At 42.3% G+C, this 16,621-nt stretch overlaps 2 protein-coding genes across 2 annotated transcripts in view; one reads left to right on the forward strand and one right to left on the reverse strand.

Annotated features, from left to right (window-relative positions):
- The window catches only part of ANKH (ANKH inorganic pyrophosphate transport regulator), a 103,697-nt gene that overhangs the window by 71,314 nt on the left and 15,762 nt on the right, over positions 1-16,621 (reverse strand). The window lies entirely within an intron of this gene.
- LOC135312191 (uncharacterized) lies at positions 4,418-5,787 on the forward strand. Its single transcript, XM_064445324.1, is given in 3 exon segments — positions 4,418-4,594; positions 5,211-5,302; positions 5,304-5,787. Coding segments are annotated over 3 exon segments (753 nt in total).

The raw sequence follows: 16,621 nt of genomic DNA on the forward strand, positions 1-16,621 counted from the left end.
ACTGCTGTCCTCTGACACTGGATTAATTATGAGTTTGGCACGATGTCTGAAAAACAGAGAGCAGTGCAGTGACACAGCAAGAAAAAAAAAAAAAAGAAAATCAGGAGCCAAAATTGATCTGCCTGCACCAGCAGCTGAAATCCAAACTATAATGGAAAAAAACAACAGCACCTTCCATGCAAACTGCTCAGACTGTGGAGTTTATACCTAAAGGTAGCTCCACCTAGGAATAGCTACAGCTGTAATTTATTACATTACACCTAGCTTAACAGGAACATCCTTTGACAATAGCGGAGGTAAGAATCAATTTTCCCTGGTCCAGCATTTCTGTGCAGTCAGATCGTGGCTGCTGGCTAACTAAGCCTTGTTATTAGGTACATGACAAAGGAGGAGAGAATATAAATGACAACAACCGTGGCATAGCTGTCCTGGAGGAAAGAGATGAACCTTTCAGCCAAGCATCTTAAATCATTTCTGCATACACCGCAATGGCTTAGAAGCATAATGTTATATGAAAGGCACAGAGTAAGATGCTAGTGGTGTTGTCACAACTAAAAGCTTTTGCACAATGTGTCCCCAGGTTACTGATCCAAATCCCAAAAATTGCAAGGGGAGCCATCATATAAACTGAATTAGGCCCCATGTGCAAAAGAAGAGCTCTGTATCTAAGGACTGTTCTCCACCAGAAAGTGACATCTGCTTCTCTTAAATTTATTTTAAATACTATTTTAATTGGTAAAGGACTCTGTAGCTCTTTCACTGCTGAGAAAAACAGAAGTCTCAAATAAAGGCCCACAGATAATATAGGTGTAATAGACAGACATGCCTATTTGTAGGGATGTGTACATTCAGTCAGCAGCAGGGAGAAGCAAAGACTATTAAAAAGAAAGATCAGCAAGTGACAGTATCTTGCTGAAGGATGAGCTTTTAACAGAGAGAAAACATGGTCCAGAGTTTTTAGGGATGTAGTCTGAAGTGAAGAAAGTGAGTCCTTTTCCTTGTCCAGCCATGGACTTACATGACCTTCATTATAACAATGACTTTGCAATATGCATTGAGAATTTAAGTATGTAGAAATACATACTTTCCACACAGTGGAAAATGCAATAGTAGTACTGAAATAAAGAATGCCCCATGCTGACCTTCACTATGTGGATTTGGATATCAGATTTCTATGCGCAAAAGCTGTGATTTTCGGACGATAGGGGGCTTTGCACCCTGGCAGGAGGAATAAGGCACCTTCATGAGGAAAGATAACTGAGTGCAGTCTACGAAGAAAAATGTCTGTGCAAGCCTCTGCATAATACAAGTTTAAAGAAACTGGAGTTCATAAAATCTGAATCCTAAAAATATATTTTTAATATATTTTACATAATAAAAGGAAATTGATGCTAAGCAGTATGAGAGCTTATACACAAATAGGATCATCCTCCTCGTCAATATGGGGGCATGTGAGCCCCCATTGTCCACTGCAGTGCCACTGCCGAAGACGGACAAAACCTCCCCAGTGGACACAAACATCCCTCAGCACCAGCTTCTAACAAATGTTAGCAACTGTCAGAAGGAGTTGCTAGACTAGGTGGACAACCAAGAGGACAGTGATGGACAACTAGAGGCTGCTCCAGTGTTAATAACATAAATTTACTCCTTATTCATACCATTTGAAACACTACTAACCTACCTCAGAGGATATTTACTGATATTTGAGGTGTGCTTTGAGGTAAGAGTCCTATACACAGAATATGCACCTAAGTTTATGGGAAGTAATTTGTCTTCTGTGAAGGTATCTGAAATAAGAAAACCTATATATGGAACACTGATCTGCTTAAAAACAATGGTGACAAGAAAAATGACAAGCCCAGAGCATTTAGCATTTGCAGGGTTAATTTTTTCAGTAAAAATGACAATAAGTCACACTCTTACATCTCTAAATCTTCAGATACTTTCTGAGGTGGCCAACCAAATAATTTCTAGGATATACATATAAAAATTAATAAATTGACATCAAACAAATCGCACTAATTGATCTGTATTTTAACATATACTTGAGTTGACACTCCAGTTGCTGTTTTTCCTCAGTGCAATTAGAAGAGAGAGGTTTTATTCCAAAAACCCTCCAGAGAATGAGGCACCCAGCTGCTATGGGCTCACAGCAGCAGCAGGCAGCCTAAATCCCTCAGCTAATGCCAGTTGAGGTATTTATCGCTTTTCCAACATTCTCCTTATTGCCGTGCTGTTGAACCCAGGTGTGGTGGGTTGTTCTTCAGCAGGCAGGAGTACCAGGCTCATTCTGGTCTCTCCTAAAACGCTGGCTTCTCGCCTCAGGTGCATCTTGTCATTCAACAGCCAGAACCATCCCACCAAGTTGTCCACCATTACTTTTACTCGTCTCCCCCTTCACCTCCCAGTGTAAATCTTAAATGATTTCCCATGGGAGGAGCAGAAGGCATGCAAGCTAAAAATACTGCATGGATAAGTAGTCCAGAAAGTTCAGGACAAGGAACTACCTGATAGGAATAAACTTAAAAATAAGCCAGGTCCCAAGGGAAGAAGAGCTATCTCACAGTCTCTGTGTCCCAAGAGCAAGGTCTTTACTGGTAGATGTTTTGCTGTGTACCTTATCAGGACAGCATGTGATGAGAAACCTCACAGTGAAATAAATGTCACATCTTGCTCAGTAGCTTTTCTGGCAAATTGCAATATTGTTTATGAACAACCATTGCTCTTTTCTTTAAAATGCAAATTAAAAACCCCAGTGCTGGTTGCCCACTAGCAGGCTGGCCTTGCTGGCCTCATGGCTGAAGGCAACCAGCTGCCTGACACAGCCTCCGCCATGTCAGCCTCCCTGGCATTCCTCCTCTTGCAACCCAGTCTCCGCTTAAGTCAACGGAAACATTTCTTTGGCTTCAATCAATACTGGACCAGGTTCTCTATCACTGAGTGAACTTGTTTGTTTTCTTCTGGAGCGGCTTCTGCATTTGCAGAAAAAGCGATCGCAATAAACCTAAATTCAGGTGGAAAAAATAATCAGAAGCATGCATGGTGCTCACACCCTCTCAGGCTGTGGGCTACAGGGGGCTGCCTCCCCTGGCACCACCAGTATGAAACTGGGGGGAGATGCTGGCCCTCTGCACCTCTCAGCCTGTGTGAGAGGCAGCCAAGCACAACAACCCAGCCTACTCAGAGGAGGGAAGGAAGCGGTCTGAGACGAAACACCGTAACACAGACCCTGTAATCAGTTTTGGTCCAAACCAAGTCATGTGTATGGGGGTAAAAGAGCAAGACTGGAAAAACACATTGCAGACCTATGGTGTAAAGAACTTGCACTAAATCAATCCTAATGCACTCCTTAAAAATAGTAACTCAAGAGGACTGAATTTGGCTTGAGAAGCCTACGTAAATACATATCTGAATGAAGAAGTAAAAAATGCTCTCAAAGGTGTCACAAATTTGCTAATCTTTTCCTAAATTGAGTGGATATGTACTTAACCTATTAGCATGGTTGCATGCTCCTGTGGTAATTCTTCAAATTATTTTTTTTTAAATCTTTTTGACGTATTTTAATTAATTGAAATTTCAGAATGTTTCAGGTCCTCCAGGGGGAATTTATGACTTGTTATTATGCACTTCAATAATTTAAATGCCAATGTAACAATCCAGGAATGGAAACAGTATGTTCCAGGAATGCTGCAGCGAATTAGTAATCATGATCTGCTTGTAATTGCTGATTATCCCCATGAATTCTACCCAGACTAGTAGAGTGAATGTTTTTTTACTGATGAAAAGAAACTTGGGAACAGAATTAACGTAACAAAATTCAAATCAACACCTGCTGACCCTGTTTCCAACAAGGTTTTGACTCTCTTTATCAATCATATAAATAATTGCAGAGATACAGTGTATGGAGCAAGAGACCCTACTCCTAGACCAGGGCCAGGGCAAGAGCCATGTACTGCTGTACATGTAAATATGGGATCCTGTTACCAGGCACTGCCATTGCAATGTCAACACAAATACTGTCGCTAGGGGAAGGAGAATAGCCAGCGGGACTAGAGAGGCAGTCAGCTGGACAGCAGGCAAGGTAGTAGAGCCATGTGTCCTGGGCAGTTTTTGCATATGCCAAAAAGTATCTGAATGATATATGGGACACGCTGCAAAATAACATACGTTCATTTGGATGTGTTCTTTCTATCGACTGTCACACTCAGCTGGAAGACAGGGACAGGGAGCAGAACGGAGCCCCCATAATCCAAGGGGAAATGGTTAGTGACATGCTACACCACTTAGACAGATACAAGTCTGTGGGGCTGGATGAGATCCACCCGAGTACTGAAGGAACTGGTGGAAGTGCTCCCCAAGCCACCTTCCATCCTTTATCAGCAGTCCTGTCCCAGATGACTGGAGGTTAGCAAACGTGATGCCCACCAACTACAGGCCTGTCCGCCTGACCTCAGTGCCAGGGAAGGTTATGGAGGAGGTCATCTTGAGTACCATCATGCGGCACATACAGGACAACCAGGGGATGAGGCCCAGTCAGCATGGCTTCATAAAAGGCAGATCCTGCTTAACTAACTTGATCTCCTTCTATGACAAGGTGACCTGCTTAGTGGATGAGGGAAAGGCTGTGGATGTTGTCTACGTAGACTTCAGTAAAGCTTTTGACACCATTTCCCACAGCATTCTACTGGAGAAACTGGCTGGTCATGGCTTGGACAGGTTTTGCCTTTGCTGGGTAAAAAACTGGCTGGATGGCCAAAACCAGAGAGTTGTAGTGAATGGAGTTAAATCCAGTTGGCGGCTGATCACAAGTGGTGTTCCCCAGGGCTCAGTTTTGGGGCCAGTTCTGTTTAGTATCTTTATCAATGATCTGGATGAGGGGATCGAGTGCACCCCCAGTAAGTTTGCAGATGACACCAACTTGGGCATGAGTCTTGGTCTGCCTAAGGGTAGGAAGGCTCTACAGAGGGACCTGGGCAGGCTGGATCGATGGGCCAAGGACAGTTGTATGAGGTTCAGTGAGGCTCAGTGTTGGGTCCTGCACTTGGGTCACAACAACCCCATGCGATGCTGTGGGCTTGGGGAAGAGTGGCTGGAGAGCTGCCTGGTGAAGAAAGACCTGAGGGTGCTGGTCGACAGCTGGCTGAACATGAGCCAGCAGTGTGCCCAGGTGGCCAAGAAGGCCAACAGCACCCGGGTTTTATCAGGAATAGTGTGGCCAGCAGGAGGAGGGAAGTGACTGTCACCCTGTACTCGGCACTGGTGAGGCCACACCTCGAATGCACGTGTTCAGTTTTGGGCCCCTCAGTACAGAGGGACGTTGAGCTGCTGCAGCTTGTCCAGAGAAGGGCAACGAAGCTGGTGAAGGGTCTGGAGAGCAGGTCTTATGAGGAACGGCTGAGGGAACTGGGGCTGTTTAGCCTGGAGAAGAAGAGGCTTAGGGGACACCTTATCACTCTCTACAACTACCTGAAAGGAGGTTGTAGCGAGGCGGGTGTTGGTCTCTTCTCCCAAGTAACAAATGATAGGACAAGAGGAAATGGCCTCAAACTGCTCCAGGGGAGGTTTAGATTGGGTGTTAGGAAAAACTTCTTCACTGAAAGGGTTGTCAGGCATTGGAACAGGCTGCCCAGGGAAGTGGTTGAGTCACCATCCTTGGACTTATTTAAAAGACATGTAGATGTGGTGCCTAGGGACCTGTTTAGTGGTGGACTTGGCAGTGCTAGGTTAACGGATGGCCTTGATGATCTTAAAGGTCTTTTCAACCTAAATGACTCTATGATTCTATGATTCCTTTGACAATATTTGTTTTGAGGAAAGAATTTGTTGTTTAGAGGGGGTAATAAATACAGTATCGGCATAGATTTAAATGAGCAGACGCTGTGCTTCTTGCATAGCAGGCTGAGAGGTCAGATGCACAGTCATCAGGCAGTGCCAGTAAGAAAACCAGTGAAAACAGGTACAATTACAAAGGAAAATGTTAAAAGAGGAGTCCGAGATAACAGATGGTTACAATAAAACAGAAAATGAATAAACAAAAGTTGGGAAGGAGACTAACAAGGAACAGGTTATGCAGTAAAAAGCAGTGAACTGCAATACAGACTAAAGGAAAGAAATAGGTAAGAGGAAATCATAGGCTTTAAGCTTTGCCAGGGAGTAGTCACTGTAGATTATGAAATTAATTTCACTGAAATGAAATGGATGTCAGTAGTGTATTCAAGAGTTTATTCATGAACTGAAGACATAGACAAGTCAGTTTTTGCAAATAAGCAGTTCAGAGCACTGACAGACCAGCAGCTTGTCAAATAGTTGATACCCAAGGGCCATCAGGAAAATGGGAGGTAGGTGAAGGTGCTGAAGGAAGGTGAACAGAAGCACAGATGAGTAGGAAGTACCATGGGAATGGCTGCACGGAAAAAGGAAAGGTGACTTTAATAAAACTCGCTCCGGATCATGTTGGACAAAATATGCATTTTGGCATCCTGGGCTGTGACACAAGAATGCGCTCACCTGAGACTGGATCTGTAAACCATGCTCGGTGCTCTTTGCTATTCTACCTCTGAGCCACATTCAACCACACTTGATTGGTACCGAAGCCTGACCATGAAATAATCTCTCAGGCATGCACAAAGCTGTTTTGAAGTCAGTGCAGCACTACAAGCATCTGTTCATAACGCATTGTGTGCCAGGACCAGACTGACACTGACCATGACAGCATTATAGACTACTTGTAAGACACTGCTCAAGCACATGGTGCATTTTGGCATTCTGTTTTTATATTAATATATGACAAATCTAAATAATTTGTGAAGTTTGTGGTTATTGCATTGTGTGGAGAAAGTTGTCAACTTGATGGCTTTAATTCTCCTTTTAGAAGTATTTATGTATCATTTTCACTTCATGGCTGCTGCTAAAATCAGCAGTGGGTTGGTTATTAGCTGGGGTAAAAGAGAGAAAATTGGCTTCATAGGTGTTTTTAAATGACAACAACGACAACAACAACAACAACAAAAAAGATTAAGACTGCAGAGAATGCTTATTCCTGCATTGTGAAATTATGAACCTTGCTTTGCTCTTTTTCTACATACAAAACGCACTAACACTGAGTAAAGCTATTCCCATGCCTTTCCAAACTACCACAGAAGTGAAAAAGTTAACTGTAAAACATCCATGTTTACAAATGATGAAGTCTGCATGTTTAAGACTTGTGCTGTCACTCACAATCAGTTTGGCAATCATACAAGCAAAAGATCTTTGTCTTTGCCTTGTTCTGTTATGCAACTCAACATATTTGCCTAATCCACTGTTCGTTCAAATCACTGAAGAGGTACACAATATTTGGTAGGACTAGGAAGCCACTCTTAACCCAGTGCATACTTCCAAGGGTGCTAGTCACGTGACCACTTCTATGCACATTCCCTTAAAGTATCAATAATAAGAACTTGGTGTCCTCTAAAAAGAATAATAATGTATGGCTCACCCCAGCAAGGCAAGGACCATAGTCCTTCTTTATCACTTTTCCCGTCTTCCTCACTCAGAGCTTCAGATGGGGATGTGGCATATGACAACAAGGTCTACAAATTTAGCTACTATGAAATAGGAAGTGAAGGGGTAGCATGGAAGAGGGAGCTTTCTCCTGATTGTAAATGGAAAATACACAAGTTCTTCTGAAGGAAGAGACAAAATTGTCAAGAAATAGGTGAGGCAAAAGGAAACTGTCCATGAGAAAGGCAGGAAAAAACACTCCAGAAGGAGTTATGGGGCAGGAGGGACTTGATACTTAAAGGGATAAATGTCACATAATTCATCAGGTTAGACTTTCTTGACAATATTAGGAGGTTCTAGCTGAATATTGCTATATTTCTTTGATGGCAAGTGTTTATCCTCACTTGAGTAGAGATGCCCAATGGTATCAAAACTGCTGGTGGCTTTGAGGCAGGAATCAAAACACCTCACTAATGAGAAAGCTTCCAGATTCTTGGAGCTGAAGCTCTTACATTTGTGCTGAATGACTGAGTTTTCAGAGCCCTAAGACAATATGTAAAATTGCATAACCTTGCCTGGCAGGCACTAATACAGCTGTAGGTTGTCCAAACAGACGAAGACAAACCAGGGTCTTATGAAAATCAGCTTAACTCAAGATGAAACAGGAATTAAGGTAAAATGGAATAAATACTGTAGATAACGTCTCTATCTCCTGAAATGAAATTTCACAAGGGGGAGGAGAGGAGATCATCCTTAAGGGATGTTAACCCTGTGTAAGTCATGCCATACTTAGTTTGCTAACTGCTGAGAATGAGTTGTTATTTGAACATGTAGGTTTACATATTAACAAATACTAACCTAAAATCTGAGTCTGAAGTATCAGCCATCGCTGATAACATTAGCCTGTGAGTGAGAGAACAAATGAACAAACAGGGTTTCAAATTTGGATCTACTTGCTGCTACCCCAGAGCTCATGTTTGTCCAGTCAACTTTAGTGTATTAAAATTTTTTATTAGAAAATGGTACAGACTTATAAAGTTTCCAGAGTTTTAAGCTCACCAAAAAACTGAGTTTGGATGTGGACCTGTATATCTTTATTTACCCTTAGCCTAGGGTAGCTCTAGGCCTGAAGCTTTTCCCCTCTCCCAGTAGCCCTGAGACATATTTCTTTCACAAAATTCAGTCTGTTAACATATAAGAAAGTAGAACTCCATAGTCCAAGTGTCCTGTCAGAGCTACTCCTATCCCCATCCAACTCCACATACACACACACGCACAATCATCCTCATTTGTTGAAGCACTAGGCTTTCCATTTTCTATGCATTTGCCAGTTCATGGTTTGTAACTGTAGGAGCAGGTATGGCTGAGACACAGCACGGAGCTTTTGCAAAAGTTTCTGTTACAGTTGCACAAGAAATAAACAGAATTAGACAAAACAAAAATTGCTGTTTGCATTTCCCAGCTTTGGAAATTTTTCCTTTTGATCGTTGTTTACTAGGGAATTTGGGGGCCTTTAAAGTATTCAGGGACCTTCACTGACACAGGTTTGACTTCTGCAACTCCTCTTCTCTTGAAAATGGCTGCCAGATAAGTTCTTACTGATAACCAAGGGTCATTGAGGTTTAGTGACCATCTGTGGACACCCTTGCGACATCACTGCTTGCAGCTGCATCCAAATGTGGACTGTGGAGGTAATTAAGGTAGCAGAAGGAGAGACTGGGCTTACAAACAAAATGGAGCTTGCTGTACGATAAAGGTGCTTACACAGAGTTGATAATCTCCGAAATGCAGCTCACAAGTTGCGCTGTCCCCAAAGAACCACAAGCAATAAATCCTTTCTCCACTTCAGCACTCATGCTCCCCATGAGGAAAGCACAGAAACGGCAATGGTGCAACACCGTGCTTGTCTGCCGCGGTCAGCCTCAGCAGTGCAAACGCCTGTCTTTCTTTTTTTGGTGTCATAGGGAAAGGGGGAAGGGAGGCATTTTAACTTCACTTATTACTTGATTAGTTTTCTCTTTAGTCTGATAGCCCCTCAACAGTACCACCAGGTGCTGGATGATGGATGGTTTCACAGCTACCTTACTGTACCAGGTTTGGTATGCCAGACCTGTAGTGATCTCCACAGCATTGGAGGCACAGCTCCCAGGCTCCGTGGGAGGCTCCACGGCCCCTGCCCACCAGAGGATGGTCAGGACCAAGTGCCTGCTACTGAACTGTTGCAGCCACAGCAGGAGATCTGTTTTCTAGGTGGCACATTTTCTCAATTCACTTTGTTTCTTCAATTCAAAAACACCGACTCGAATTTTGGCAAAGGGCAGTTCTCACTGTTTCAGTGAAGAGCATGAGACTGGCTGTCATAAACCATAAAGTGAAATTTAAGGGGAAAATGGAAGAAGCAAGACTAATCTCCTTGGGCTCACTCCAAATATCTTATGTATTTTCTGCCTTTTAAACTCTACTCCTGTTGTCAGATACAGCCTCATTCTGCTAGCAGCAGCCAGAAATACAAAATGGCCTGAAGTTCAAAGCAGGAAAAAATCAATGCACAGATTTCATTTTATCACATATGCACAGTGATTGGCTGAACTTGCTTTTACCTAGCAGCCTGCAGCCCAAGGACAGTATTTACATACTAACTCACATCTATTTTTAGATCAGGTAAGTATTCATTGAACAGGGAGGAAGAAACTGAGCAAAGTAACAAGTGACTTGCATCACATAACTCCACGTATTAGACAGAGCAGGTGAAATGGTGACAGTCACTAACAGTGAAGAAAAATCTGAAAGTAGACTTCTTAACTGAGACAAACGTTCAACACTGAATTATAGTCACCATTTCATTTGTTTATAGTACTCCTGTCCCTAACTTTTAATTCCTCAGCTGATGACCTAACAATTGAACTAATTATTTAAGCAGAAATTAGTTTTAAGACTCATGAGCTTCCTTCTACAAGGGTGTAGCTCTAGGGAACTGTGCTGTCACTAAGTTCTCTTCTGTTTGTCACTGCTCCCCAGTTCACAGATGATCTAAGCTGTGGCTTGGTTTGCTGCACACACATGCTGAAGATGCCAGAGACAGCTTCAGGACCCAGGTGAGAGCAAGAGTGTCAGCAGTGTAAGCATCCCTCTGTGGTTCCCAGTGTTGGCTGGGGAAGGGAAGGAAAGAAACTTAGGTGCCGTCTGAGTAAGAAATCCTGAGATCTGGGCCGGGGGGGTGGGATGTTTTTTGCGGAAGAGAGGGAATTTTCTTAAGACTCTGAGGTTCTCTGAGACATGCATTTTATTCATTCTTCATCCTAAATGATACTGACTGCAGGGCTATGAATTACTCCAGTGCTGACACCAAAGCTGAGACTATAGCAGCAGCACTGAGATCAGTGATACCCCAGTAAAGGAAGCAGGGAATGGGTGGCCGTTCAGTATAACACCAGGTCAGCTTGATATTTACAGAATTCATTACATATGTTCCCAGAAGCAGCATGACTCAGATACACGTGATCAAGAGCATCTGCATAGAAATTGGAGGCAGATGTTTGCAAGCAGGCAACGTGCAAACTTTAGAAACAATTAACTCCATGGAAAAGGTGGGTCTTCAGGTTTCTGGTGGAAATAATCTTTTTTGACTCCCGTTGTAACAGCAAATAAAGGATTACAGCTACAGTGTCATATGAACTAGAAAGAACATTGGAAGAAAACAATTAGTACTTTCTGTAGTTCTTTTTAAATAGAAGATCCCAGGTGTTCAGATACTAAGAAACTACAGTCTAGGTGATCGATAATGAAACATGGCATTAAAATACAGAATACTGTAACTGAACTATAGTAATGCCTACTTAAAGACAGAAACTGTCCTGTCTTCAGAGTCTAAATTCTCTGAAAACAGACACAGTAAGTAAGCCAAGATATCATAATGAAAAAATCCCTTCCTCTGCATAAGCACACTTCATTTTTACATTAAGCTTTGCTTTAGTAGCTATAAGTCTGCGTTTTCACTACTTAATAGATACTGAAATTCTACAGTAAAAGGAAAAGACTGAAACACAGACTTCCTAAATGTAGATGAATCAAGTAAGACACTTGAATTTCACTGTGAGGATTTTATCTCTTTTTTTTTTTCAGTAGGACTGTATATTTGTGCAGGATTTTATCGTCTCATCATCTGCAATGTTTCTCGTTGATCTATTTTCTGAAACATAATATCGCAACTGATGCTTTCTGTTCTCCACAACTGTTTTACGGCCTTTCTGATTTTGAGCTCTGTGATTTGCTCACTACCTGTTAGGGAATTTGTCTAGATTAATGCTGTTTTCTATTCCTGATATTAGTCTTAGAAATATAATTGTGACAATACAAAATTGAAACATTGGTTCTTTATCCATCTTGAAAAAAGAAGACTGCAATGTATTAGCTGTAGCTTCAGAGCAGCCTGTTTCATGACCCTAGCTAAGCCTTCCTCCTCTGTTTAACTGCGAAGAATGTGTATAGTCGGCTGTATGTTTTGCTGCTCTTCTGTAAGTAATATAAACATTGTGTAGAAAATTGTGGAAAATAGAACTACTCACATACAGTAGTTCTCAATTTAGAGTTTCAAATAGAAACTACACACTTGCCTGAATCACTGCCTTAAATTCCATTTTCATGGAATTTACATTATGAGGGATCAGCTTTATCTGAGCTTTATTCCCAGAAAACATCTCACACTTCTGTAGAGTGAAAATCAGCATTTTGCTTGTTCAGGTCTGAGCTTGCTCTTCCCAGCAGCCGCTGTCTGGGTCCACCAGTGGGCAAAAATGACTTCCAATGGAGGCATCGCAGACAACACTCCTCGGGTACCCAGTGAAGGCAGATGCAGAGGTTTCCTCATCCCTTCTGGGAGTCCTGCATCTTACTATAATGATAATGATTTCTTCACAGAAGTACCCTTCCGTTACAAATAAAGACCAGGCTATTGGAGCAGTAAAAAGGAAGAACATCCTTTGCCTCGTTTTGTTAACTTCATTAAAATCTGTGAGATTTGACTACTGCTTTCTACAATTGACATCCTGCAGCCTCATTAGGATTATCTGGTAATAGTTACTAAGTAAAGATGCCTGTTCACACATTGCTGCTGTCTCTTTCTGTCAATGATGAGTGCCAGCTACCTTCTCTTTCATTGCTGACTTCTCAGTCCATGGCAAACAAGTCCTCGTGATACATTTAGTACAAAACAAAGGTATTTTTGAGAAGGTAATAAAATAACAAGTGTTTCAACTACTAGCTTCTCTATTCTTCCCTCTCTCTTCAGAAACACCACTAACATGCAATAAGCACTCAGCAGTGATTTCAGCTCTTACATTACTGGTAGCAAAAGAAGCTGAATTGTGCTATGTGAAGAAGCACATACTCCCCACTTTTACGACAGCACTAACTTCGTACAGAAGCTGTGGAATTGTTAGAGGCACCACCTTTGATGTAACAAGAGAAACTGCAAGGGCACAGGCAGTTTCATTCCCTGTAGGTGAAAAACTGGTAGACCTTCATCTTAAATCCACATTGGTCTGATGGGTTAACAGACTGCTGTTTGAAGCCTTGTATTTGTTCCTCTCTCCTGATCTTTTCCTTTATTGTCCAAGTAAAGGGAGATTTGCTTATTGGCATATCCCAGGCTCTTGAGTTTTATTCTGCTTTTCACATAATAAGTTCTTTGTCTGGAAAGCAATGTGATGACTATAGCTTTTGTTCCAAGATCTGGGCTGATTTTTGGGCCATTAAGACTCTTTCCAATTGTAAGATCTCATTCCCTCAGGCTTTTTATGTAATGGGTGATAAAGGAGTTGGAAAGCAAATTTATTGCCTCTTTTTCTTAAAGGCTTTCCTTTTCATCCTTGACAGTGGTAACAGGACCTTTACCGCTGATGCTATTTGATTTCTCCTGAGTGTCTTATCCTTCGGTGTCATTAACAAGATAAGTTATCCTTCCTAAGTCTCCTCCTCCTGTTCAGTTTCAAGGGTCATGTTTTTGCATGGCTTCAATGCTAATGTGCAGAAAGTTCCCACCGAGCATATGGAAACTCTACAGACCATCTTGGATTAGGAGTGCGCTTATTGGTCATGGATCTTCAGGTATCATTTTTGTGGCTATCAGATATCACAGACAGACAAAATCTTCCAGTGAGCCAAAAAGAACTGGAGCTGCTTTTATGCCATGTGATATTCCTCTGTTTTCTTTTTCCCAGACTTCTGTGTCTCTATTTTCAGTTTGGAAACCCACCATTGTGCCTGATATTCACATTCCCAGTGAGGATTATTTCTGATGACTTCACAGTTTCATAACAACTTTGAGCCATGGTTGACATCTCTCTGCACAGGCTGCAGCAATTTCTATTTCCAGACTGTCTTTATTCTGCTTAGTTAACAATGATACAGCAAATTTCTAATTCACTACCAACAGTGAATGAAAAAGATCAGGCTTCTAAAAAGACTGGGGAAGAACAAAAATCAGTTTTCTACTTTCTAAGGACATTGCTACCTACACGGGGCTACGGAGAGCGTAATGACTCTTCAAGGAGGGAACTTATTCAGAGAAACACCAAATTTGCACCCATTTCCCTATGCATTAGTCTAGCAATGAAGAGCGATCATCAGAGATAAGAGGGAATAGCTACACTGCAGAAAGATTTCAACCTTTCTGAGTCCAGGATGCAAGTATAAACAGATCTGACTCTTTATTTGTGGAAGAATGAATTCTGCCCTGATTAAAAAGAATATAATGGTCAGCAGGCTTCATGTCTTATGCGGACACAAGCTGAATGCAGCTGGATGCAGGTACTTCTGCCCGTGGGAGAGAGTCCTCACAGCCGAGCACACTGTGAGAAATCCTGCTTGCTCTTGAGGCACCCAAGGATGGGGATGGCTGGAGACAACAATGCCTACTTTGCAAAAAATCTTTTAAGTGCCAACAGTAATTAATCCCAATGGAATCAGGGGACAGGAGTCCTCTCCTTGCTACGCACACCTAGCCCCCTTGTACATGGGCCAGGTTCTGTGGCCTGAACCACCAAACAAATGGCCCTTCACAGCAATAAACGCATGGGATTGCAAACAAGTCCTTGAGAAGAAGGGTGGTGGGAGGATTCACCTCTCAACATACAGCAGTGGGCAGAGTGAGACAAACCTTTTGCCTGCCCCTCTCACTGGTGGTTCCCCCTCGGCACAGCTGAACAAGGAGTAGGGCCAGATGATGGCCGCAAGTCAAAGCAGGTCAACACACCTAACAGTCTGGCTGTTTGCTTCCATCTGCTGTCAGCAGAGTAACTAGACCTTGCTCAGTCAGTGCTGGGACACTCGCACATACATGGTGTAACTAAAGAGAATACAGAAGCCCCCCGAGTCAAATGAAACTCCCTTTTCCCTCAACCTTGACTCAGCCAGATGAAAATGCTTAATCTCTCAGATGCAGAAGTAAGCCTCTCACGTTTCAGCATTTGCTCTCCTTACAGGATGCATTGTTCCAGTCATATCATGAAAACACTTTAAAATCACATTTTTAATTAACTAGAGCAACACCAATATGTCTTCTTAGTCACTGCATTTATGCAGAGGCCAACAGATTTCATGCCAGCACTTCTAAAATGCCACATTTCTGAAAGGTACTGCGTCTTATAAAACTTGTGATACATTTTTTCTTTCAATATCTTATTACTGTAATAATGGTTGCTTTGCTTTCAGGAGGACCAAAGCAGCCTAATTTAAATGGATGGAAATATACAGACCAAAGTAGCCAACAGGAGTTAAGCATTTCTCTCCCAGTGCTCTCAGCACAGTCTGGATGTTTCCCTCTCCAGCGTACTTTTTGCACTCTTGTTTTTTACTAAGAATACTCTACAACAGCAATGTTTAAAAGGTTTTTCAAATCACAACACCAGCCTGCTATTTGGAATGCTGGGAGAAGTCATAAGCAATGAGAAAACTGGGAAGGTATTTCATGTTTTGAGATTGTCCTAAATCAGGGTCAATGGCAACAACAAAGCAAACACTGATGCTTGGCTTTGATTTATCATTAGCATGCAGAAACAGAAAAAATGAGCAGATAAGCTGTCCTGTGAACAGCAATAAAAGGGGATTGCCAAATCCTTCCAAATTTTGTTTAACATGTTATCATTGAAAGCACTTCTTTATGAACCTGAATATACGTTCTCTTCTATTATGTTTTCCTCATTCGACTGAGCAACCTCCATCCCCAAGCTCATCCCTCTTCTGGCCTGTCCCCCGCCCCCCGCCCATTCTGCTAGAGCAGAAAATGAACAGAGCTTCATTTGTTTGCTAGTGCCAGCAGCAGCAGCAGCAGCAATGTCAGCCCTGCAGAAGCAGCCACCCTGCCTCCGTGGCCGAGGGCACACCTCATGTTTCCACGAATCATGCATCCCAATGAACTGCTGTTCCTCTGAGAGAACAGCTAGCGGGGTTTACGGAGGTCTCAAGTAAGCAATACTTTAAAAAAAAAAAAAAAAAAAGAAGCAGAGACAGTCCTACTGCATATTCAGAGAGATTAAAAAATTTGCCATGGGAAGAGAAAAGCATTCCAAATCAGGGTTTAAACAGCAATAGCAGGTTCTTTTAGGTAATCACTGGACAAAATAAGCTGAAGCCAGGGCATCTGCTTTCTTGCAGCTTCACTCAGGCACTCCCATTCCTTCTTGTGTATATATGGATACTGGATATATATACACAAAATAATAGTTGTCCGTAGCAAGTTCTGCTTTCTCTCTTTCTCCCCATCACACAGGCAATGGAAACAACTTCCAAGGGTGTAGGCTTCAGTCCTTTGCTGTGCTCCAGGCACACATGCAATAGCATGACTTTCATTAACTCAGTCTTAAAAGTACAGCTTTCCTGCCCCTGCTCTTTCCAGAGCCTCATTCTTCTGGTAGCCTGGAGTCCCCTTCATTTCCAGCTTAACTGTACACACAGTCTGTTTTCAGTCAGATGTTACTACCCAGTAAACTCTTATTTGCAGGCAGGCTAACATCTTCCTTTATCTACGTACAGACAGCAAACTTATTCATGCTCTACCCATCTTTAGTGGGACATAGACACCAAAGTCTTGCAGTTTCTTCTTCTCAGATAGGTTGAAAAACGGAGAAAACCAATCATTGGG

The sequence above is a fragment of the Phalacrocorax carbo genome, chromosome 2 (assembly GCF_963921805.1).
Source record: "Phalacrocorax carbo chromosome 2, bPhaCar2.1, whole genome shotgun sequence".
NCBI lineage: Eukaryota > Metazoa > Chordata > Aves > Suliformes > Phalacrocoracidae > Phalacrocorax > Phalacrocorax carbo.